This window comes from Hippoglossus hippoglossus, chromosome 6 (assembly GCF_009819705.1).
Source record: "Hippoglossus hippoglossus isolate fHipHip1 chromosome 6, fHipHip1.pri, whole genome shotgun sequence".
In the NCBI taxonomy this organism is placed as follows: Eukaryota; Metazoa; Chordata; class Actinopteri; order Pleuronectiformes; family Pleuronectidae; genus Hippoglossus; species Hippoglossus hippoglossus.
The window spans coordinates 8,716,608-8,743,593 of NC_047156.1; the positions used below are offsets into that span (position 1 = coordinate 8,716,608).

The 26,986-nt window shown below is 43.8% G+C and overlaps 1 protein-coding gene across 5 annotated transcripts in view; it reads left to right on the forward strand.

The window, feature by feature from the left end:
- The first annotated feature begins 6,126 nt into the window (after positions 1–6,126).
- Positions 6,127–26,986, forward strand: part of slc1a2b (solute carrier family 1 member 2b) — a 30,778-nt gene continuing 9,918 nt past the window's right edge. For 2 of the 5 annotated variants that reach the window (XM_034588806.1, XM_034588811.1), the window contains exons 1-3: positions 21,768–22,078; positions 24,636–24,775; positions 26,522–26,674. In XM_034588806.1, the coding sequence (XP_034444697.1) occupies positions 22,041–22,078; positions 24,636–24,775; positions 26,522–26,674 (331 nt within the window). In that variant the 5' untranslated portion in view covers positions 21,768–22,040. Of the gene's footprint in view, positions 6,340–21,767; positions 22,079–24,635; positions 24,776–26,521; positions 26,675–26,986 lie in introns of those variants that run through there. The other 3 variants (XM_034588808.1, XM_034588810.1, XM_034588809.1) reach the window with 3 other exon arrangements.

Below are 26,986 nucleotides of genomic sequence, written 5' to 3' on the forward strand. Positions count from 1 at the left end.
TCAAATTCAGAACTCAACGGCTGGTCTATGACTGTAGAGCAGACGTGCCTCAAAAGGAATCACATAAAATATAACTTGGCCTTATTATTTATTATAAATATTCCAATTCATTGACAATGTTTAATCATTAAAGCCTGACTGGAATATGGCGTGGTTTTTCTGAAACCCTCTGTACTCAAACATGCCTCGATATCGCCCAGATTACGATCTCTTCTGTCAAAGCCATAAATCTGAAGAGTAAGGCAATGTCGTTAAAACCACATTTTATGATCGGCTTTCGAAAAGCTTTATTTCGTCTTACCATCTTGAATTAATTTTGTATTACTTCTGAGGCATATTTAAGTTTTTAATTGTTATAATAATTAGAAGTATTCTAAGTCTAATTCCAAATGACCTTCAACAGCACATCGTAAGGGCTGTTTCAAAAAGTAGTCGTTCTTTTGTTGGTCTTCCTGTTATTTATAAAAAAAAATATCCAGCCACCAATAAAAATTGGTGTAAATCGTGTCAGATCACGATTTCAATGCATCCGCCTCGTTGCTTTTTTCCACACTCCACAGAAACAACACCTCTCAAAGACTTTCTGTCTTTCCTTCCCCCCCAATTTACTGAGGCTGAACAACAGCTCAGTATGGTCCCATGTTTCCCAGAGGAGAGTCCTGTCCACTTGGGCTGGGAGACTGTCCTGTTCACAGGCCCTGGTGCGCTCACAGGGCATCATCAATAGAAACATGGGCAGCTCTTAACCCAAAGCTGACTGGCCTGGGAATTGTAATCCTGAGCAAAGTACCTGGGTAATGATGAGAAAATGCTTCCATGAGAACTCTGCAGCTAATGCTGGAGAGGCGGAGGGGTAAGATACTTAACACCGGACTTAAACCAAATGTTTAGGTTTCCGTCCAGCTTCCCAGTCAGGCTGACGGACCCTCTGTGCTTTGTCCTCGGACTGAGGAGAAAAGCCCTTTGAACTAAAATATCTTGGCACCAAGAATCCGCACACAGCTCCACTGTGGGTATGTTGGTGTGATGTACCGATGTGGGACTGCTAATGTGAAGTCCTGATTCAACTGAAGATGGGACAGTCGATTTTTCCGGAACTTCACTGGTTTATCAGTTGGTTGGTTTATATGAGCCTTTCACAGACACTTTGTCTTTATAGACACTTTCACTTTATAGTTGCCGATATATACTGATGGGAAAATATTTATTTTATAGATTCGATATGAAGAAAAGATCTGCATTTATGTTTACATGAAAAATGTTAAATATTGTCACAGCGATTCAATCACATGTTCCGCTGGATTTAAACGTTTTTTTCATGGTCATTTTTGGACGACTACTTGGGACACGGCCTTGGTGTTAGCTTGTTGGTATTATAAAGTGTCATTAGCCTTGTTCTTTTAGCGGAAATGTGTTAACAACCCTATAATTTTATCCCCTGCATCCTCATTTTTTACGAATTGTGCCTTGAGCAACTCATTGTTCTAAACCCACAACCACTCTTCTTCCAGCCAAGTAATATATACAGCCTGAGCCTTAACAGAGCGGCGTATTATGCAGTCATTACCAACCATATATGACCATATAAAATGGAAGAAAGTCATTTATACACCGCTACACAGCCATGAATAAATATACAAGACACTCATGTTTCAACACACAAAGCAATTTTGCTGTATTGATGCAAAGCCCCAGCTGTGTTTTCATCCATATGCAGGCAGGCGACTGGATTGCACAGCCAAAAGGTGGCAGTATGATTTATAGATGTGATTGTTTGACTCTGACAGCAGCTGCAGAAAGCCTGCGTGAAATCCGATGGCAGCTACTGAACTGAGAAAGAGAACGTGTGTGTAAGAGAGCGATAGGGACCCGGAGAATGTGAATATAAAGATAGTACGATAGAGAGAGGATGAATGAACGAGACAGCAGGAAATACAAAGTATGAGCATGTGTTCGCAGGTGTAGTTCCTTTGTTTGGCCAGTCAGTAACATTCTTTCGGTTTCGCTGGTCTTGTAAACGTAGCATTTACCATCATCGAAACCAATCTTTCAAATATACAAGGTTTAGCACACAGTTCAATACTTGCATTTACCTCCGCTCCCAAGGGGTGTTTGTGAAGACTTGCCACTTTGATTACCCTTGATTATTCTCGTAACACTTTTCTGGTTTTGCTGATTGCTCCTCAGAAGCCATCACCACCAGGATGGCCAAGCCCTTAAAGGCCCATCGTATTTGTGCAGGTGTAAATGGTAACTGTATATCATGGTTTCTTCCCTAAACAGCCTATAATGGTGCATAATACTTAAAACGTAGAGTTCTAAAAACTAAATCCAGACGAAATTAAAAGTGATTTTCCCACATCGGAAATTCAAATGTCTAAGTCTACCGATCGCTTTGCGCTTGTCATGGCACAGTTACAATACGATCAATGCGTGAAGAGAAAGACCAAAGTGCACATGGGCCCGATGTGTGTTTAAATCCCCAGAGTTGCACTGAATACACTGGAGACCAACTGATTTGGGACATTTGCTGCCCCGTTTTTATCTGTAATCTTTTTGGTGTCACTGGGACGACACAGCCAGCGAAAGGTTGAGATAAAAGACTAGAAACCTCTGCATCAAAGGTCTGATGGAATGAAGCTAACGGACCCACGTGCTTCCTAGTTGGACAAAGATTTCACAATGGAAGACAACCCACCGGAGTCACAGAGATTAGCACCATGGAGTCAAATCACACAGACTAATATCTATATCTGCTATATATTGCATTCATTTCTTTTTCTAATCAGTTGACATTGAGTAGGATGATTGAGCACCCAACCGACCACCCCTCTGCTTAGCATAAAGAAGAGAATCCTGGTTTTATACTGACTCTCCTTCACTGAGCACATCCACGTGTCGGAGAAACTCGGGGTCATATATTGTCTGTGTCTAACGGCTGGCAAATACCTGAAATTTCAGGCAGGGGTTTACTTGCGGCAACATGCAGACGGGACACCGGGCAAGACAGAAATATTACACTACTGCAAACTTGTAGCAACTTGTGACAGTAACAAAGACGCATCAGAAACAAAACAAACCTGTGCAGGTTCAACGGTTTTCTCTCATTTCATGGGTCAGAGGTGTTACGCAATCAGCAGTGATGTGTATAGGAACTCGGCCTAAATAGGCAGTGGATAGCTTAACTCACGTTGGAGCTTTGGTCTCACACACAAGACTTCTTCCTTCTTCCACCTAACGTCTTCCTTTACTTCCTATGATTGAGATGGTCCCTAGAGGCCACCTAGGTCCGACTTGCACAGGCAACCTATGAGATTTTTATAAATGTTATGAATATGGAAGGGAGGGGTGATTTTGAAGCGTTGAGGCAGGATGGAGTGAGGAAGTGGACAAGATGGCCGCGAGTCGTGGCGTGGGCAGGTGATCAATATGTCAATGAGCAAACAGAGGCAAAAGGATTGAAAACAAACACTAAGAATTAAACCACAACAAAACGGCGCCGCTACGACCGCAGTGGGTCGTACAACAATCTGGCAAGGAGTGGTTGAAGAGCCGGGGTTTTATACTGGAGTTGATGAGCGGCCTGATGGAAGACAGGTGTGTAGCCTGGTGGTGGAGGGACGAGTCAGTCACAATTATAACGAAGCATAAATTAACACGTTTCAAAGGGAATATCATTTCCTGTGACATGTTTTTACTGGACTAAACATCTACAGGTCCCAAAATAAAATCATATGTTAGTGGTACAAATCATTCTCAGTTTGAAAAATGTCAACATTATCGTTAAACTTCAAGTTTAACGATATCCTTCAGTTGCAAGTTATTTCAGGCAGTCAACAAAAAGCACAACTTCTCTCATTCTCAGCCCAGCTTCTATATCATCCTGCCCGAACCTCCTCATTCTCCAACAGCTCGAAGCATTTTCTGTTGGTTGTCACTTACATGTTTCACAAAACCTACGACTGAGACTGTAACATAAATGCATTTATTGAATTGCACTGAATTATGTCATATTGCTTTCATATGTGCTACAGCAGCTGCGTATATATATTATTCTTATTTTAACTGTTAAAGGTTGCGAGGTTAAAACCAAACACAAACACTGATGCATAATGGCCTGCAGGCAGATCAAAGTGTTTAAACAGTTGGCTCTGATCCAGTTATGCAAGAATTACATATCACGTCTGGTGCAGAGGTGGAAAATCAACATATCTGAGTAGTCGCTCCACCATTCGCACACACTCGCGGATCGTCAGTGTTCGGCTCCGGCTCTTTTTCTTGGAGCAGTTTGGGGAATTTTCTCTTATATTGCTCCCTTTGCTCTCATTTGCTGCCTAATATGCTCTGAACACATACAGAGCTCTGACCCAAACGTAATTGCTCAAACAATTCAGTTCTACCTCCTCTCATGAGTAGTCTGATGAGCAGCGCTTGCACTTTAGTTAGATTGGATGACCGCGAGTGCTGCTGTATCACCATCTTGGGAAGGTCTCAGAACAGCTTTTTTTTTAACGAGCCATGTTGTATTATTGGATTTTTAAAGGTTGACGGACACTCAACGTGTTCTTTTTGTAAGAAGCAGGATGCAAAAAGGGTCTATCGTGTCAAATTAATGAATAGAAAACATGATTATACAAGCCAGTAAATTCTGGAAAGCAAACTGGATCGTGCAAAGTGGCATCTAACCGTTTAAAGACACGCTCAAAGGATAGTAAAAAGCCTGTGGTCATAGTGAGGGGCAGTAAAAGCTCCAATAGGGGTAACAAACTTTCTGTCAGAGTTGAACACCTGTTTATTCAATATTGGAAGAGTACGAAGGGAAATGGTTTCAGAAGTGCCAGTCCAAGCACTTTCGATGTAGCATACTAGCATCTCCATTATGCCTGTGGTCCATCCAGACAACGCTCAACTTTGAACGGCCACTTGAGTACTTGACGGGTAAACCTATGTTTTAGCCATTTGAACAAATTACCCAGCGTCCATGGCTGCCTCACAAACAAGAACCATCAACCTGTTCAAATATTTCTTCCCCAACAAATAGCACATTGGGTAGAAATAGGAAATCACTTCCCAGTTGTGTTATCATTCCATATTTCCTTGTTTTGTATTTAAATTGTGTTTGTGATAACGATGTGCAGCAACTCTGAACTTTATTATTATCACATTGTTTTAAAAGGTCTCTCACCAACTCATTAACATCATAAATGTCCAATATGTCGCTCAACAAAGATTTAACCACACATTACATTGATTGAATTGATTTCCTTTCAGTCATTGTTCAGGATACAACATGTTCCAGGTCCACCTCCTCCAGTGATAGATGAATGAGAGAAAGAGAAACTGAACGATTTTTAGGGTTGGTAAAGATATGAAAACAGGAACACGTTACGATGGGTGAATTGCAATGTACATTTTTCTAAATCACCCGACATTTGTAGACAATTTCATTAATTTGTGAATTGCGAGAACAATTACAAAGCAGGAAACAATTGTTAAATGCAGCCACGATGAATCACAGATGAATAGCCTTTTTTTCCCATTTTGCACAGCTATCTTCTTTTTGTTCCACCTCATCCTTGACTCCACGAACTAGAGACGCACAATATTTGCCACATTCTGTCACTTTGGGTCAAATCTGCACCTTCACAGTCCTGAAGTCTCAAAACTTTCCTCAAGCCCCTCTCCTACTTACATTTACCATATATCCCAGTTAACGTTTATTCCGTTTAACATGGATTAACAAAGGCTAAAATGACATGCATTAGTTCTTTGATCATAGATATTCTAATGTTTAAACAGAGCCATGAAATAAAGGTAATAAAAAACAGTTGTCCCATGAGGATGATGAGAGCAGCTCGTCCTCTGCATGTTAACACACGATCTAAGGGTAAAGGATGTTTTGTACTTTCAGGAGAGGTTCTGGGGTTTTGGCACTTCTCTTCCTCACAAACAGGTTTTTTTTGCATCCACTTTGTGTGTGAATCGGTGAGCGTGAGAGAGAGAGAGGGTGAGAGAGGATGGGTACCGTATAGGCTGCATCCTCAACCAACGGGAGCTGGCATTCCCATGAAGAGGGGGGGGGGGGGGACGGGCGGAGGAGGAGGTGGGTGGGGGAGTAAAACGCCGTGGTGCGAGGTGAGGCTCAGCTCATTCAGTGGGATCGTTGAGCTGCTGTGCTCCTAGGATTTTACAGAGAAAATCCCTCCGTGTCGGTGTGTGAATCCGCTCCTGTCCTGGACCACCGCGCGCCCCGTGGCCCCACGTCTCCGAAGCGGATGCGACAAGACCCTGCGAGGGGACAAGACCAAAAACTTTTTATCACCGCAGTTTGCAACAAAGGTAAGAGGCAGTTTTTTATTTTTTATTTTTCTTATTATTTCAGTCTGCAAGCAGGAGATGAGAGACGCCGAGCGGTGGAGAGGATGACGCGTGGTGCGTCTTCATCAAAGCCTAATTTTGTTTTTATCGATCAGTTACAGGTCAATTAAAAAACACTGATTTCATCGAGAGGTTGTTTGCGCGTAAAAAAAACATTTCAGATTTCCAGTTGAGCAGCAGATCTTCCTCAAATTATCCACTGAGGGCTTTTTGCACATCAGTGAATTTCAGATTTGTTTTCATATTCTACACTTTATCATATAGATCATGATATAAAGGCTTAAAGTGAGAGGATGCGGTGGAAAAGTCCAGGAGCGCAGAGCGTCAACATTACATTACAGGGCTGAACAAAAGAGCTGCAGTTACTCACACCTTTCTTCAGGTTTCTTCAGATTCAATTTATATGTATATTATGCATAACCTTTTTTCCCTCTGTCCACTACACCCCGACCAACAAGCAAATGTGCAGTTATGTCTCGGGGCAACACTTTCTTAATTCTCTTTCTTGTGCGTTTTTTAATTGTTTAAATTGCGCTTCAGCCAAACCTTGTGCGCCTCAGCCAAGCGCACAACATTTGTGTTTCACAGAGAAGAAGAAAGCTTTGGACTGAATTATCCTGCAGCAGCTTTTCTGTTAGAATCATTGCAACTTTTATGGACCAATTTGGCCAACAAGTTGTTTTGCACGAGTTTGCTTTGCTGCTCTTGTACAGATCACTAAAACAAGATTGGCATTATTTTGTCAGACTGTTCGTCTCTGACAGACGTGATGCTTTATCTTTTTATTATCTTCCCTCCTTTGAGGCTTTATTTAGTGGGGGTCTTCCACGGAATTCCATGTGTGTCCATGTGTTTTTGATTTTCCCAGAAAAAGCTCCACATCAAGGGGGCGCGTAAATTTTTCCCAGATAATGGTCAAAACATGGGAAAACAGAAATTCTTGCTACCACCACCACCCACCTCTTGAGCCAATCATTGCAGCTCCTTCCCTCCTTCATAAAACGCATGCACACACACGCACACAGTTTCCCGATAGCACCATCAGAGCGTCGCCATGGAAACCGACTGTCTTGGCACCATCAGTTGATCGCCCTCAGCATTACTCTTGGCTTGTCACATGAAAAACGTGAACAGGGTGTGTGTGCAGACGCCTTCGTCAACTGTGTATCGATGATTGGTTGCAGGTTGAGGTTCCTGCAGGGAACAGATAAGGAGAAGATGTGAGGGTTTTTTTTTTTTTTCACTGGACATGTTGCCTCCCATGTAGGTGGTCCATGGTGGAGGGAACTGGCTGTACCATGTGTACTGTGTTGAAGGGATGTGATGTGAAGAGGCCTTGGCCTTCAGCGTAATTGCCGCGAGAGTCTGTAAAGGAAAGTGTCCATGCATCTAATGCGTTTTGTCCTTTTCCCACAGGCTGCTCTGCTACTGTACTGTGGCATTTGCTGCCTTTACATGAATGAGAGCGCACATACGCTGAAAGGCAGGATGAGTCATTTGAAAGAAAAACCCTCGTCTTTTTAAAAATCTTAAATAAGGATAGTACATGCTGCCGTCACAGCCAATTCACACACATGAGATTTGACATCAATGGGAGTGTTTGGCCACATTATGCACATAATTTGCATTTGTTCACAGAGGAGAGCATCATTAGTGAAGGGGAATTCATGCAGCGACTTTTATCTGGGCGTGCTACATTAATCCTTTTTACCTGCGCTTGTCAGGAAATAATAGAAAACAAATTCTTTTCCCTGGATGTTTTGTCATGTGCCTTCTTCTTTCTAATGTTCCTCTTAACATTTTGTGACGTTCACAGTTCAAACAGCTTCTTGATTAATTCAGGCTGTTGAATCAATTGGAGGAATTTAAGTCAAGATATATGTAATGATACTTTTTCTTTATAGACGATGTGAGCTTTAATATATGAACACCTTATTAAGGAAACTCACTGATGGATGAAAATTAAGTTTAAATTAATTTTGTGATATCCCTATTTGAATATGTTTGTGACAGTAAACATGGATTGTGATGGCAAACCACGTTGAGATGTGACTGTAACTGTCAGGTAATTACATTTGAAATAAGAAAGGACCAACCTTTCATGCACAAACACACACACACACGCACATGCACACGCACACGCACACGCACTTACAGGCTGTCACATGCCCAGACTAGAGCCTGCAGCGTCGCCTTTCTCCAAGTGGAAGTGAAATTTGTCAAAATCATATTTCTCAGAACGTGTTATGTTAACCATCTGTGCAGACGCTCCTTTAATTAGGGTAGTTGCTCAGGGTACTCAGGGCAGAGGAGATGTTTACATGGATGTGTGTTGTGTGAGCATGTCTTTGTTCTGCACACATACCAACGCACATACACACACACACATACACACACACATAGGGGGAGGGTAGTTGTGTAGATAATAAAGAGAGGAAAAGGAAGTAACAGCACACTGGCCCAAAAAAAATCAATATGTTGATCAACTGACAGCTTCTCCATTGACTGTGAAAATTACATTTCTACCAATCGATCTCGACTGGTTTTTATGGACTGGTTTGAGTGGTGTGTTGTGCTTGAGAGTTATTATTATTATTAGAAGACGAACGCTCTGGATGGATTTGTGTGGGATACTCACGTGATGAGTGGTAATGGGAGACCAGATGGCAAATGAGCCATCACCAGCGAGCAGGAATGATGATTAAAAGAAAATTGCATTTACACTGCTGCAGAGTAAGCTGGAAGATTAATTGAATACTCTAGGATTTTCACATGTAATGGAGAGAATGTGGCTTTATGGTTTTATTTTTTATAGCAAGACATCGTTATGTTTTTAATATAAGACCTGAGAGGCTGCAGATAGGGCCTCGTCTATTTCCCTCTTTGTGTTCTGGTTTCGTGCACTGCTCCATAATGTTATTCAGTGCTGTTTAGCACCCCGGAAAAACAATGAAACCCTTGAACAATGTGGAAACACTTCGTCTTCTGCCAGATAAACTGAGATTTTACACTGCCAGAAGTGTTGGAGAAAGCGGGGGAGTAACACCAAGATGTGGGAGTGACGGAAAGTGAAGAAGACGAGGAGGACAGACAGTAAAAGATAGACCTCTCTCTGTTGTTCGAAGGAGATAAATGGCCAAAGGATGGAGTGAGGGAGTGTGTGGGTGAAGAGGGTAGAGGCTGGGGCAGCGTCTCCGCTCCTTGATGTGTCTCCGTGAGCTCTGCCAGTGCACGAGGGAGTGAAGAAGGGGCCGCACACGCAGCCCGGGGGTGCAGCACATGTCACCTGTCCAAGCGCTGGCCAAGTCAAACCTCTCGTGTCACTGCCGAGAGAGTGATGTAGATAGAGGGTGAGAAAAAAAAAAGGAGGCGGAGAAGACGCTGGCAAAAGTGGTGGAATTCAAAGGGCAGGAGCTGGGTAAAAGATGGAAGACAGGAAACAGGTGACAGGGGAGGCGTCTAGCAATATGTTAGTGCGTCCCCGAGTGTGTGTGGGTGTCCTTGTGCGTCCATTCATGGAACTCCTCTATGCCTTGCTGGCAGTCTGTGGCATCCAGTGCTTGAGTAATCCTCCTGGGAACACGCTGAAGCTGCCAAAGTGCCATCCAGTTCCTCTTTTCACTCTTTACCACCCTCATGCTCGTCCGTCTCTGTCTCTTCTTTTCTCACTCTCTCAATACTCCTCTTTTTCTTCCCTTAGCTGTTCCTTTCACTTCCTCAGTCCTCCCCAATTACTTTAATATCTCCTCCTTCAATTCTGCACCTGATTTACCCGCTCTCTTTGCTCGCCGGACCTTGGATCGTTATCCGTCTCCTCTTCATCACTGTGATCCCGGTGTGAATCTTCCCACTATGAGGGATTCATGCTCGTTTTTGTTTAGTTTTTTTGCTCCTGTAGTCCTGCCTATAGAATCAGTGTACCAGTTCTCAGAGAGCTGAACAGAGTGAGGCCTTTCCCATGGGTTGACCAAACAAAGAGCCTGGCTCCCTTCACTTCTGTATGACTGCACAGGAACAGAAACACAGGCATTCAGCAGTGAGTCTGCTGCTGGGCGGCAGAGCGATAGATCTCTGCTGGCCGTGGTCGAGGCATTTCTTCAGATTTTGCTATGAGACAGCAGCAATCATTAAACTGCCCAGACAATCTGGAAGGGAAGGAGCAGAACCTCCCAAAGTGGAAGCACGTGTGTTTATCATTGAATGGACTCTTTTCAGCTATTAATCTGGTTTGCTTTTTAATAACATCTTATTTGCAATCCATTTTCTATATGTGTTCTGAGGATTATTCCACGTGCTGTCATGTCATGACATCTGTCGTGGGATGAAAACACAGAGAACACAGTCGTACATTTAGTTGAGTTGACTTTGCTAAAGAGTCTGATGAGCTCATAGGTCAGAACAGAAATGGACAATAATCCACAAATCATAAAAACATAGATCAGCTGCAGCATGAAAAGTTGTGTTATATACATATTGTAATACAGAAAAAACATTGAATAATTGCAGTAGAATGAAAGCAACTATTCAATTAAAGAATAAACGTACAATTTTCAATCGCAACCAAAATGATTTAAATTTATTCTAATTCAGATGTATGAATCTGAAATGATTTCAATGTTCTGGTAGTTAATCATGTATAAAGTTGAACTAACAAATGTCTGTGTTGCCAGTGCAAACAACATGTGGGAATTTCGTGTTGGTTCCCACCCGGTAGACACAGGTCAGAGGTCATGGTAACTGTGTAACGAACAGCCTGTCAGGTCCACATGTTAAAGTAATTTACATTGATTTTCAAAGCTAAGAGACGAGTGTGAGGCAAACACATCCTGAAAAACAGTGTGAACTCCTCTGATCATTTTTTTTACACATTTCTGAGAAATGTATTTTCACTATGACTCAGATTCAGTCGCTTCTCAGCGTTAGCGTTGGACATTAATATTCTCATACTGGCTGGGGGGCCCCAGAGGGGACTGAGTCAGTGTTTACTGGTACAGTGATGGCCTCATCCCACCCACCGCTCCACCACTGCCACTGTCCTCCGAAAACCCCAAAACACCCACATCCCATTGGCACCCGCTACGTCGGAATTCAGGTCAGCAGGGGGAGTCACGGAATTGCTCCGAGAGTGAACGGGAAGCAGGGGTCGGACCGGGGGGGGGGGGGGGGGGGGGGGGGGGGGGGGGGTCATCGTTTTTGTGTTGTTGTTTTTTTCCCCTTTCTCTTGGCACCAAAGACCATGCCAGTGAGAACAATCAGCCCACTGTGCGGCAACAAAAGAATCATAATTAAAGCACATTGAGTGAGTCGTTCAAAACAAATAGACGACTTCATCTGCAGATTCAGTCTGACGGATTCGCACCGTGTTATAAGGTGTGTGTGTGTGTGTGTGTGTGTGTGTGGGGGGGGGGGGTACTTTGGCCATAATGCTCTGTAAACATTATGGCTCAAGACACACAAAAAATAATATCCAGGGTTGAACTGGGAAAGAAAATCAGACTTCTGCGATTGGACGACACGTGACTGGCAAGCGAGCACAGCGCCTGAATGACAGGATGGACCACCAGCCCACCAGTATGACGGCCCACTTGACAGTCAACCCCACCCACCCATGTGGGGGCCCACTGGGATTTGTCCCGATCCTCAGTCTGACATTTCAATATAAATCAATAAATCTCTAACCTTTTTACTTTCATTTAAATTCTAGAAAAATATTCTAGATCTTTGACTGGATCATATCACCAGAATATGCTTAAGAATAAATTAAGGACGACTGTTTTTGTTCCTTGACATGTGGAGAAATTGATTGAAAGATTGAGTTGCTGTGGATGTTTGTCTCCTCGCATCCTTTTCCTTTTCTAGAGCAAAGCTTTTATGACAGTTTCATAATGAGGATAATGGGGGGGGGGGGGGGGGATCAGCAAAAGGGGAATAAAGAGGATGAATAGGAAAAAGGAGGATTGGATAATGCCTCGAGGTTCCATATGGTGACAAAGATGTAGCTGGATATTACTTTCACATATGATCCTCCTGCTGTATCCGCTGAATGTGAAGGTGACTGGGAACCATACACGCATGAAAACCCTTAAGTTAAAATTCAAATAAACTATTCTCATCACCATCTTCACTCACTACCTCTCCCCCGTCTCCCCCACCTTCCTCTTCCTTTGCCCCTTTTTTTTTCTACTATTCCACAAATCCTCAATTAAGTGCGTAATGGGCCCCTGAGGCAGGTTTGTGTGCCTCTTTGTTCGGCTCCGGGGGCATCGGTCGGCATTAATGTTCCTCTTGAGTATGTAAATAGCCCCGAGCTGTGGGAGCACCGAGCGGAGCTGCCACTTGTCCGCTTAATCTCAGAGAGCTGCATCACTTTTCGGGGACGTTTTCTGGAGCCAAACACAGGACATGCATGAGAACTTGGGTGAAAAAAGAAGAAAACACAATGCCCACACTCGGAGGAGTAACATCAGCACCCACGTCCACCTCCCACTTCTTCCGGAACCCCCCTTTTTATTGGGTCTCTCTCGCTTTCACTCTCTTTTTCTCTCCCCCCTCCTGATTCCCTCAGGACCTCTCACCCCCCCTCCCCTTCTCTCCCCCAAAACTGCCAGTGGCCCCTCACCCCCTTCCTCCCCCCCCCCCCCCCCCCCCCCCCACACACACACACACACACACACACACACACACACACACACGCCCGACCAATCCCCCTCCTGCTTGTGTGCTGCTCCCCACTGCTCGGCCTATCCCGTCCCAACGAGGAGCCCAGCTGATGGACCCTGCGTCCAGTGGAACACACAACAATCCCCTTCATTGCCTGTTTGTTAGCCCCCTTTTCAGACCTAAAAGAGGAGGGGGGCGTGTGTGTGTGTGTGTATGTGTGGAGGGGATGGCAGGGGGGGGGGTGTTACAAAAACAAAAACGGAGGAAACAATTAAATTGCCCCTCCTCCCCATGAACCCTGTGCGAGCGGTTTCCCAGCTCGAGGTTCTGTGAACTAACTTGGAGGCCTGTAAAGTGGCCCATTATTCTGGTCGGGGTGGCGTGTTCCAAGAGCGGCTCGCCTCAATGGCTGATTAACACAGAGAGGGTTTTGTTTGAGGGTTTTGGCTCCCCACATTATGCACTGGTTAATTAGGAGCTCTATCTATCCATCTATCTATCATCCCTCGATTATACAATCGTTATATCTATCTATTTATCTATTTATCTATCTATCTATCTATCTATCTATCTATCTATCTATCTATCTATCTATCTATCTATCATCCATCGATTATACAATCGTCATATCTTTCTATTTATCTTTCCGTTCGCCTGTCCATCAATCTATCTATCTATCTATCTATCTATCTATCTATCTATCTATCTATCTATCTATCTATCTATCTATCTATCTATCTATCTATCTATCTATCCATCATCCAGTAAACAGGAACGTTTTTACCACATAATATTATGTTGTGTCTTTGCATTGAGCGAAGACTTTGAATTTGCCTCATGTGTGAATTAAATAGATTATTGTTGACGTTTGCTGTCAACTTAAATTAATTTAGATTTATATATTCATTTATTTCTCACTGTACAGTCTCCTGCTCCTGCAGCAGGATCCTGTCTTCACTGGGAATCCTGGTTCCTCTTATAATAGGAGGATTACAATGGACAAGGATTTCGGAGGGAATTTGTGTTTTACGCCTTCAATCTCCACTATAGGGGGGTTTACCCTCCTCTGAGCGGCCCAAGATCAGTGAGCTCTGGGGATTTGGCTGCGTCGGGGATCAAGCAGTGGAAATGTGTCAGAAATACTCCTGCCCAGATCTTCCGACAAGAAGTATAGGCAGGCTGTCAGAATTAGGCGAGCGTGTTTGCTCTCAACGGCATTCCAGTGCTGCATGTGACTGAAGAAATATTTACATAGCTTGACAAAGTATGCCGCGAATAATGACACAGGAAGAAAAACAACGAGCTGAGGAGCCGCAGGGGCCCCCCCAGTGGCTTTTCACATGTAACAGCAGTCAGTAATAGGAAACAGTTAGCTCCCATTTTCACAGGATTTTAAGAATTCCGAGGAAAACACAGAATAGACGTGGTTCTGAAAGAACAGAGGCAGTGAGATGGTCCTGAAAGGAAAGCAGATGTAAAGAGAGGAGAAGCTTCACATCCTTCATGTTACAGAACAGACTGGAGTTTTGATTCTAAATAAACAAAAGTTACTGTTTCAACACAAATCAGAAATATTTCTTACAACATTTTTCTGTATATTCGCGTCAGGCATCAATGAATTTGTTGATATTAATTCTGTTTGCCTGTCTCTGTTTGCTGGACCCAGACCCCACCAGGTTTTCATACAGGTCCAAGGGTTTTGTTGGTGCCCTGTGTGCTTTGGTGCGTAGAAACAAGACGAAACAAGACGAAGACCCAGTTCGAAATATCTGCCTCTACTGAAATTGTGTTGTCCATCAGACAAGTGTGTGTGTGTGACTGAGAGGGAGAAACAGGGAGAAGCTGAGGGAGAGACAGTGAGAGAGAGAGAGAGAATTTGTAATGAGGAAGAGAGAGTGAGACACTGACAGCTCTGTCACACTTCCCCGCTTTCCTGATCCGCCTCTTGTTGGGTTCTGGTCAGATCCTTGACGCGCTGTGTTTTCTTCAGTGCAGATGCACAGATGAGGAGTTTTCAGCTGTTTAATGATCTTACCTTACACAAAATGTGTGTTCATCATCACCTCAGGCCATGTCTGCATATGTTTCAGCTTCTGTCTACAGTAATGAGCATAGCATGACATCCAACCAGTAAATACCATATGGCACATATCCAAGAAGCACTGGAGTTCAAGCACTACACTATAAAATTGGTTGTAGTGAATATCTCAGAAATGATGTTAGAGAAAGTATTCAGTATATTTTGTGGCACAAGGGTGTGATAACTTAAATATACAGCTAATATACTTTTAGTAAATATGCCTTAGCACATAAATTGTCATGATATTCAAATTCACACTTTCACACCTTTATAGAAATTATCTAATTAACTGGCCAATTTCCCCACAGTGGAATTAATAACAGATCTTATCTTAAGGTAATTACTACATTTTAAACTCTTTTATTTTCTTAACCATATGAGATGACACACTGGCTGTTAAATGAGCTTTGTGTGTGTATGTGTGTGTGTGCGTGCATGTGTGTGTGTATATGCATGTGTGTTCAGGAATGCCCTTCCTGTCTACACTGCAGGGTGGTGTGAGGAGAGCGGGGCACGGACACTGTTGCGGGCTGTGCTCAGTCCCTACAGACCCCCAGGGTTTAATTAGTGAGAGAACATCCATCCTCCTTAGTCGTCTTATTGGCAAATCCTGAGTGGGACTGTAACCCCGCCCTCACCTCCCCGCAGATACCACGGGACTGGACCAGCAGAGATTTATGGCCGCAGACGACAGTGCAATATTTTGCGCGCGTGCCTGCAACATTTGTTGTGCTCGCACTAATGTTAGCCAGAGGGGGGGGGGTGCACAGTGAGAGTATTTGCACGTTTCGTCTACACACATTTAAATTTGAGAGTGTGGCAGGTGAGTCTAGCGATGTATGAAACGTGGTTTGTGCAGTAATCCCATTTTCCCAGGGCCAGCTGCCCAACACAGATGTCGGCTCCTCATGTATCCACAGATAACCTGGAAACACGGGAGCTCGTCCTATCACTATAGAGACCGTCTCACTCACCACTTTGATTTCCAATTGATTTCTTTCATCGGACCTTCGCTCCAACCCTGATTTTCTCGTGTGTTTGCCATTTCATTCCTTTGTCTCCATGCTTATACCTTCATCAGCCACACCTTCCCTTTTTCCACCCTCCCCCCTTTTCCCTCCACCCTTCCCCCATACATTGTTACATATCTATCCGTTTCATCCCTCCCACCCTTTCCCTCCATCGACTATACATCTCTCTGCCTCTGTCATCCCTTTCTCAGCAATGTAACGGGTATGCCATCGCGGTGGTTGTAGTAGGGGGTGGGGGTGGTCCTGCCTTATAGGCTGATTTAATGAGGTCCTGTGGGGATTGGGCCGAAGCCATCAAAAAGCTGCGTGCTGCTATATATCGCCAGCTCTGTCAAACAGATGCGCCTTTGCTAATGATAACAGTGTCGCATCGCTTCATATGCGGCCGACGTGAACCAGGAGCGACTATAGGTAGAGAGCGATTAGGAATGAGCTGGAGGTGTGGAACACCTCATGTGATGGAGGAGGCTGAGGGGAGGTGCGGCAGGAAAATCTCACTTGACTATGGATGATCTTTCTTCCACCGCTGACCTTTCATCTGAGCAGCTTTAGGCAAAAGATGGGGGCTGGGGAGAGGGGAGTAGCAAAATCCTTTGAAAGGACTCAATTGAAAAAATAGCATCGCTCTCAGAACATCATGTAGAAAACAGAGTTACAAAAGATAAATCGTGGAATAGGAGTGTCTCTGAGTTCGGGAGCACTTTGAATGCAAATAGAGAAATCAGGAGAGCCAAAGGGGAAGGTGGCAAAAATGCATATGATTATATCTGAGTGTCAAGCTCAAGTTTGATTAGATGCTATCAAACTCTGCAGACATTATCCAGGCGGATGGGAATCACCATATTCAGTCCTATGACAACCGCTCGCAGGCACAATGGGCAGTTAGCACATAATTACAGTGGGACTGGTCACATCTGAGAGACCAATGCAGACTACAACACTAGCCTCAGGATTCCCAGAGGCTCCCTCTAATGACCGTCTCATTATTGACACAAAGCGACGTGGCAAACAAAGGGAAACCTTAGAGGATGCTGAGGGACGGCCACCTCTGGTTCAATCATGCGTTGTCGGGATGCCGCTGCAGCCTGATTGTAAAACAGAATGGTAAAAATTGGAAATGTGGTGAAAGCGCAGGGACAGTGTTACAGCTGTTACATAAAGGTTTCTTTTTGCAAATTGGCACGAACTGAAAAGGAGGTTGATCATGCAGATACAGAGGGAGGCTCCAAATGCAACACCCCATTACATTTGGACAAAAGACAAAGATGCAAACATTTAACATTTAAAAAACTATAATCACAAAAAAAATATCTATGAGGCTTCAATGAATATTTGATCTGGGCTTAAACACCTTATTTAATTTGAGGATTGATTAATGCACAAAAGAGTGTCTGAGCCTAAACTCAATATATCTCTGGTTTGTTTTCAGTGTTCAGGACATTGTTGGGGTCAGAGACAATGTTGTTGTTCAGCCTTGTTCTGATGATTCATAGAGTTTCCCAAGAGACCTTTGAGTTTATGTGTATATGTTGGAACAGTTTTGACTTTAAAGTAGTGACCAAACCCTTATAACATGTGATATTGCAACACTGCAGATGATCCATGTTCACAGGAGTTAAAAAAACAAAGAAGAATTTGTTAACTTGCCCCTAAAAGAGATGAAGTGGAAGAGAGAACTATTTTTTAGTTTGGACATTTTGCAGATAATATTACATGCAAATATTTACATGAAAAAAACCTTGGCTGCTCTTATAGGAAAAGATAAAGAGACAAAAGACAATAAAATGAGAATGAATTCCTCTCAGTGTAAACAGTTTATATTGCTATATGATAATAATGTGACAACTTTCAGGGTCTCCTGCTAAACTAGTAACTGCGGCTCCTTCAGGACTCTTCAGAGAGACAGGTTGACCTGAGCTCAAGGCTCCAGTATATCAGTTTACAAGGATCACACATTGAAGACCAACCTGCCCAATTACTTCCAAAATAGCCCTGGACAATAACTGCAAGAAAGAATCAGATCAACAGCAGGTAATAAAATGTCAGAATGAAGTATTTACATCTTCCTCTAAAGTTTAAATAAAGAAAATAAAAGTAAAACTATGAAAAGCATCTTTATCTATGCTTTTTCATGACACTGTCTTTGAGGCTTTTGAACTGTTAAGAGTTAAAGCATTTCTTTCCTCCTAATTGATTCTTGTTGTAATTGTTGATGGCTGTAAATGGCTTCATTCTGCAAACATAATTATACTGCAAAAGTGTTTTCTATTAGCACAAATTAATAAAGCTTCAACAATATATTACTGATTACACGCTCTAATGACTTGATGTCTGATTTGTTTTTGCTCCACTATGGCAACAATCTGATCTATGCAGCAGTAATGTTGTGACATTAGACTGTAAATGTGTAGGAATAGTGAGTGGGAATGTGAAATTGACTTTGGAGAATATCAGCGGAAATCAGCATCATTCATTGTGCAGGTTATTTGGCTCCGCCCCAGTCGTTGATCCAACTGTATTCTCACGGCAGAGTTCACTTGGAATCAAGTTGCACCGCTGAGTGACTCACCTACGTTTGTGTTGGGTCACTCTCTTACAAGAAACAAATGCAGGAAAAAAAAGGCTACGCTCCTGTTACAGATATTCTCTCTGTTGTAGCTGATAGGAACCGAGTGTGCTGTGGGCTCTGGAGTAGATTGACCTGCATGCCTGAGATGAATGGACAAATGCAGACATATTAAAATGATTCATGTGCAGAGCAGAGGCTGATAATGAAACATATTTTCCAATCATTGAGCAATAATATCTCCATTAACCCCCTGAGACCTTGGTAGATTAATTTAATTTGGGGGCGCTTGTTGGAGAAACCTTGGGAATGAGGGGCCGTCGCAGTGTTGATTCATTCCCGGTAGTCGGGGTTGAGGTTTGAGGCAACTTCCACCTGATGGGAAAGTCTGTTTTGCACTGGTCCCTCCACGTATAAGAGATACTGTTTCTTAGAGGGTCTTCCTCCATTGAAGAACAGAAGGTTTACATGGCTGATGGAGTTGACCAGATTTGCATGATAGTCCACACATCTCTCTCATCTATCACTGAATGCATTCATCCCAACGACCATCTAGGGATACATAAGTGAGAGGCGTAGAGTGACAATGCGTCCCTTTCTTCTGATGCTGGAATTTATCTCCCACTTCCTATGCATGGCACAACCTGAAGTGTTTGCTAAGAGCTTCATTTGGGGGAAGTAGAGAGAGAGAGAGAGAGAGAGAGAGAGAGAGAGAGAGAGAGAGAGAGAGAGAGAGAGAGGGGTGGATGGGGCGGTGCTTTTTCACAGCTCCTAGGCAGCCACGATGTGTGAGCCCGTTTCTTCCCACTGCATGGCAAGTGGCTGTGAGGCCCACGGGGGCCAGATATATCCGGAGTCTGGCCCGGCTCCAGTTGTCTTTACCTCACAGTATATTGTGATGCGCCAGTCATGAGAACGGGCATCGGGCCCCTTGAGAGACCAGTGGGAAACTGGTGTCCTCATTTACATTTCCCCCCCGTGTGCGATCGCAAGGATCAACATATATTGAATTAGACAAGTATAATCACACCAGTGGTCTCCAACGCAAACGTGTTAATTATTATATAAGCTCACGTTGTGGTTGGTAGAGTGGCATTGATTGTCATTAATTATGTAGATGCTAAAGAAGCGTTTCAATGCTGCACAACTTTTTTGTCTGTATGAAATTCACATTGGTGATGTAACGATATTAGCTGCTAATCTATCAAGCTGCATCCCATCTTATTGTGGTGTGTGTGCGGGATGTGTGTGTGTGGCATTAGCTTCCTCTTTCCCCCCTTCATCCTCCTCGAACTAAGCCACAGAGTGTTGCTAGGACAACCCCTCGTGGTCCTTGCTGCATCGCGCTGGCCCTCAATGCCAGCACTCGGGGAACCTCCTCGCACTGGGAAGGCAGCATAAAATCGGGATAATCGCTGTCGATTATGGGACACAATGGGTGCCGCTTCTGAAAGATTCATTCATCCTGGAAAGAGAGACTGTGGAGGGTAGGGGGGGGGGGGGGAGAAAGGGGCGCCTTGGTCCCTCCGCTGCTCTCCCACGGTGGGCACAGGCATGACATCAGTGCCCCAAAAGAACTGGCATTCTGGACATGCCCACTGACCTCCCTCCCCACGCTATACCCAAATACCCCCCCCCCCCCCCCCCCCTCCTCCTCCCATTCAAGCCCCCCTCCCTTCCTTTCTCACCCCTGCCAGTTTGGATGCAGCGCTTGGCCGGGCGAGTTGGGGCCACTGCCACTGTTTGCGTGTGAAACAAAGCCCCTCAGAAGGAAGAGAGAGGAAGCAGAGAGCTTCACATGGTACCAGCCAAGAGCAGGGATGGCTGCCTCGGCCTTCCCCTCACAGGCCCCTCTTTTGGCTGAGAGGTGCTGGTGTGACCCCAGTACCCCTTCTCCCCCTAGTGTCCCTCTCAAAACCCCCCCTCCCCTGTAACCCCTTCTTCTCTGTCTTGGTCCCTCGCTCTCATCCCAGAAAAATGCTCCCCTTTCCCCGAGAGAGCCCTTTGAATGAGTATGACATGTCAAGGGATTTAGGATGAGTGATTTCTCATGACACAACCTTAGCCGACAGAGATGGCATTCCTCCGGCTTTTGTTGTGCAGCCGGTCATTTGTCTGACGAGGAAATAGCTTTCCAACACATTTCCCTAATTAGAATAATGTGATACTGCTCAATACGATGTGAAGTCCCATGCTGCTGGGAGACTACAGAGAAATCAGTGTGACACCATCCTCACATGAATCACGTTGGCCATTTGTGCTTCGGACTTCAGAGCTCTGGGGTCGTATTGAGTAGCGGGGATATGTAAATCTATATGTTGGAGACCATGTGACTTGAATGTGAGAACCTTTTTTGACAGTATCGTCAAAAGACATCCTTTTTGTGTCCGTCTTCCCATGATAACAAATGATCCATGAGGCCACTGGTTCTATATAAACCCGATATCTACTGTGCTTTTGAATCAAAGGATATTGATGATTGGTCTTGTGTGGCATCCTGCAGAGAGCACCTGCTGTGGTATAATATTGTGTTGCAGCTTAACAACAGGCAGCCGTAAACATTAACCTCTCCCTGCTGTCCATCAGAATTGACCCCAAAGCCCCAAAACCACAACATTATGGATATTAAATCTTCCCATCCGTCATTCCTTTGTCGTTTATTTCCTTCTCAGCGAAAGGGCTACTTACAAAGCATAGCACTGTGCCATTAGCAGGCATCATCATGCTCATCCCAGCAACCCGGCCTTGCCCTCGCCATCCCTTGTGGCTGGGATGAGTCTGCGACTGTGCTCTCTGGGGGGATTACAGGGTCCAGGGAATGGAGGATCTCTGATGGATTTGACTGTTAAGCTCCGAATATTGACTCCTCCCCTCCACTTTTTCTTTTGTAGGTATTTATATTTACTAGGTTTGTTTGATGTGTGTGTGCATGCTGTGTGTCTTGGTGTGTGGCTTAGCTGGCTGTGGCCGATGATGCTGGTGATGGAGTCAGGGGGGTGGGGGCTAATGGGGGTGGGGGGTGTTGCAGACATCAGGATGGGGCAATTCAGGTTGCTGCGGCTGTGAATGGGTGCGTCGTCTGGGCTGTGTTGACTCGCTCCTCTCTGGATGCGTTTGGGACGAGCTGCTTGGACAGCTGAGAGCCTCTAGCTGTCAGCAGAGCTCTGGTGCTTCCTGCCGCCGGCTCTACCAGGGACCTTATCCTCTGACATCTGGCAGCACTTCTCTTTTTTTGGGGGGGATGGAGCAGTTGTGATCCCACTGACAATTTCTTGTGCTGATTCCCTCTTAAAAACCAAAGCCTGGAGTTTTGATCCTATAGTTAATGTATGTAGCACTTACCTCAACTCCACCAGAAATGAAGTAAGTACTATGCATTCCCTTCACACTTCTAGGTATAACTTACTTCATTCACTGTAGAACACTCATGCATTCTTTTTTTATGTCAAAGTTAAAAGTTGTTACGCATCAGCAGAAAACGAGGGAACTTATTTAGAGTACAAGTTGTAGTTTTGGATCATTTTAGCGTCTTTTAGTTGAGCTTGTGTGTCACATAGCTCGATATCAGGAGTTGTTTTATTAAGATCTTCATTAATTCCTTATGGCTTTCACGGTCCTGTAATGAAATTAATCTGATTAAGCCCTCGGCCGAGATTAACCAATTTCTTAAATGATCCAATTAGAGACGGAGGAGAAGAAACTGTGTGGGTGTGTGTGTGATGACTTTTGAATCATGAAGTTTGCTGGTCAATTTCGTCAAAATCAATTATAGTCACTTCATGGGAGACTTTCAGCGTCGCAGTGAAGGCTTTTGTATTCAGTTTCCAACAGAAGCAGCTCAAATCCATTTAAGTGGAGGCAGAAAAAGATTCAATTGCCCAGAATGATTCTTTAGAGCCGAGATAATTAATTCTAATCTCATGCCATGTTAATGAAAGTTTAAATTAAAAAAAATCCGCAAGGGGAATTTTCCATCTTCTATAATCATAAGATAAAATAAACAAACCTTTTCCTCTACTGTAAATAGCACCTCTCTGTTTATTATCAGAGTTTATTATCCTGCTGTATATTCTCATATTCATCGATCATTGGGTTGCACAGGCCCACTCTCATCTGTCTCTGACTTGGTGGGAGAAGCTCTAATGAGAGGATCATGACAGAATAATATCCGACCTCTGTGACGTCCAACATCTGCTTCCTCTCTCTGTCTTCGAGCTAAAAATAATGAAAAAGGGAGAGAAAAGGGGGGAAAATTCAATTAACGGCAGTCATCATCACTCTCGTGGAATGAGATCTCACTTGAATGCATAATATTTCATCGTTTTATTTCTGGGGGTTTAACTAATTCATCCAGCTTTTTCTGTTCCCCCCCACACACGTCAGAAGTATGAATAGCACAGAGGTAGAGTGTGATGGCGGCGACTGTTTCCCTGCTGTTTGCATCTATCCTCTGTTTTTCCCACCTCACTTTGAAATGAATAAGATAAGATGGGACACATCCATCTGTGCGCCTGGAAGCCGACCAGGTGGTCTTCTATAGCCAAGCTCACAACGCAGCGATACACAAAGCCGGGGGAGGTGCGTCTTTAAGTGTGTGATTCCGTGTGTCTGCGTGCTCATGTGGAATTATTAGTGACTACTTACATGGCAACAATAACACAATAAAGAACCTTCGGTCGAAAGGAAGTTCTCCCACTGAAGTCCATTGATTTGTCTTTTCTTTGATCAAGTTTCAGTGAAGAAAAAAAGAAAAACCCTGACAGGCGACTTGATTAATATCTATGAAGTGTTCTGACTTCCTAGTGGACTATAGGGGGAGGGTGCGCAAACAATGATAATTAACTTCACCATTGTGGCTTCTCTTTTTGAGTTTAAGGCCATGAACCCCAGGGGTGAGGTGAAAGGTCAGACTCACTTTATTTCTTCTTTGCTTCTCTTTGTAATCCACCCCAGCGGAACTTTTTTTCTTTGTGGGGTTATTGAAGATGAATAGCAACACAGAGACGTTTCTATTTTCTTATACACAAAATATATGTCAAAGCAAGTCCCGCAATTTGATAAATTGTTCCAGCAACTTCTCAAGGAGACAATGACTCGAAAGCTGTAACGCCTCTTCTCTTCCTTTCTCTCCTACAATTGAATTTGAGGTTTTGTGTGATTCTAAATGAACTCTTTCACCATCATATCTGAGGCAGAGGATGCATAGGAGAGTGTTTCACAGGCAATGTGTCTGCTCCTCCTCTCTGTAATTTGTGGAGTGCTTGTTCTGTGAAGTTGGCATTTTCGTTTTTTTCTTACTCTCCATCTGTTTCTCTTTTTCATTGCCATCTTAAATTAATACCCAAAGGCATCCACCAGGGAATTTTGTCAGTGTTTGTCTGCGCCTCGCGTTGTAATTAATTAAAAACATTACATAATGCTCGATGTGTGCTAAATTTTGGTGAGTCTAAAACTATAATAAAAAATTATTATATATTTAATTATATTACTTTATGGATGGTAAAATAGTCCAGAAAGATATTACAATCAGTAACATTACATAATGTTGATATGCTTGTAAATTCTTCTAAAATCCCATAAAATCCTAGCAGTTCATAATAATACTCAGTAGACTCGGACAGCAGCAGTTTGTTGTCGTCCTCTGTCTGTTGTTGTAACCATGAACAGTGTTGGACTGACAGATTGATATTTCTTTCCATTTATGGTTTTTAAAGGTATTATACACATGCAGAGTAATAACTGATTTCTGTTTTATGGTGTTCTTCTTTGCATAATGCTTCACTTATTCTCACCGTGACAACACATGACTGAACGTGACCATGTGATGTAAACTGTAAACTGAATGATAACGCTGTATGGACAAGTGTGTGTTGAAGAAAGTTGTGCATTTAGTAATTTGTTTCCTTTTTGTCTGTCACAGTGCCAACAGTATGCCTAAACAAGTGGAGGTGAGGATGCACGAGAGTCACCTGGAGCCCATTGAGGCCAGGCCTCAGTCCAAATGTGCCAAAATCTGCTCCAAGCTGTGTACGAACCTTCTGCTCACACTCACCATCCTCGGTAAGTCACCTCGTCGCTGTTAAAACTGTCATTCTTTCTTTCTTTAAAATTTCCCAGGGCAAGCTAGAGATGGGCACCACCGCTGAGATCAGCGTTCTGTTAAATCAGAGCTCGATTATGCAGCTTGCTGGTAAAATGAGAAGGAGAGGCCATCTGTGCTTGCTCAGTGTACCAGACAGAAAGATGACTGGGTGTCCTGACCTTCCTCAGCTCCGTGCCACCTGTTGCTGTCGACAGCTCTCTGAGGCGCTGGTCACCAAAACAGTGGTGCATGAAAAATGCCGTGATTATAGCAGTGACTCACTGCACCACAGGGGGGAGATTTAATGAAAAAGATATAATGAAAAGAGGAAAGGGCACGAAAGTAATGATGCAATTTGTGGTTAAAGGCCTTAAATCAGATTTGTGTTTAACCAGCACATCATTTACACTTTGTTGTGTCTGACACCTATGTGGTCTCTTCACAATCTTTTATAAGGGTAAGCGATATGGATGTGCTGTCTGTGTGTGTGTGTGTGTGTGTGTGTGTGTGTGTGTGTGTGTGTGTGTGTGTGTGTGTGTGTGTGTGTGTATATATAGATCGTTCAGCAATGTGTGTGTCTCTCTATCTGTGTGCTGCTTGTGTGTTCGTGTGCATGTGTACATCTCACCCCGCTTGGCAGGACTCTAGCAAAGCAAGTGAGCCAGCATGATCATTGATCATCTGTCACTTGGCAGATAGGAGCCTGAATGGGAGCTTGCAAATTGGCCAAAGGGAAGGCACAGGAAATCAAGTGCCATCCAAAACCGTTGGGTGTGCAGTATCCACAGGATGCTGCTAGACTGGAGGTTAGATTGAATCCCAGAGGACAGCTTACGATTTCTTTTTTTCCCCCAAAGAAGGCCGGAGGGCTTTTGATTCCAAGTGTTTTTTGTTAAATAACTTCTTGGGCTGTATGATCTTTGGCAGTGGTGGGGTAGCAGAGGAAGTGCAGCCCTGGGGGGTGAGAGGGTGGGATGCTGGGGATTTGTCGGAGGCCAACTTCTGGGAACTGGTGGGCAGGGCTGCAGGGAGGTGAGAGGACACAGAGGTCATCTTTACTTCGGGGCAGAGAATTAGTTGTTGGCTTGGAAGCGACATACAGTATGTCAAGGGTCAACAGAGGCTTTGTTAGAGAGGGGTTGAACTTTTAACATTTTCAGGCTGGTAGGGAGTAAATGGAAGCCAGGGAACAGGTTTGGGGTAGAAAAACCCATGAGATAGCCGCAATATCCCAGTGAGGCACAAAGTGAGCCTGAGATTAGGGTCAACTCTCTTTCCCTGTATTAGTCTTTTTCACCTTCGCCGCCACAATCCTCGATAAACGTCTTGGGTTTGCAGACATTACAGATGCTTCACCGGAGAATCTGACATGCTGCCGCCGCCCCGCTGCTGCCAAGAGATCTGATCTTAATCCTCTATGAGATTTACTCTCTCATAGCAGGTTTCCTTTTTATCTCTTCAACTGTCCTCGCTAGGCAAGCAGCAGACAGCCTCTTGCACAGATCCAAACAACTCCATCGATAAGGCACTGGCCAATTATTAAGGCCATTTTAAGGAGAAAATTGTCAATCATTTGCATCTAAGCTCCTCTCAATAGCAGCGAATACACCCACGGGAATGGCTTTTAAAAAAAGGAATCACTTCTCTCTGACTTCTCCGTCTGACTTCATTACTGATGCTCTTCTGCTCTTCTTTCACTCGCTAACACATGCCTTGCACTTCAGGTGTGATCTTGGGAGCTGTATCAGGGATGTTGCTGCGTGTGGCCTCCCCGATACACCCAGATATCGTCATGGTGATCGCTTTTCCTGGAGATATCCTGATGAGGATGCTGAAGATGTTGATCCTGCCACTCATCATCTCCAGTTTAATCACAGGTACAGTGTGACTGATCATACATCACATTATTACAAGATTCACCTTTAGCGATTGTTTTAATCTTTAAACACTTGATAGTACGAGTTACCAGCTTGTTCATTGCTGAGTTTTATTGTCAGGGCAATTTCACTGATAATGACAGACATGATGCAAAAGTCCTGTTGATTGTAATCTTGATAATGAAATTGTAATTCACAATATATTATTTTGTTCACCATGCAAGAATCGCACACAGGATCAAACACCGTTATGCAATCTCCTGATGTCCGTTTCATTCAGGCCTCATGCAACACAGTATTGAGTTAACATTT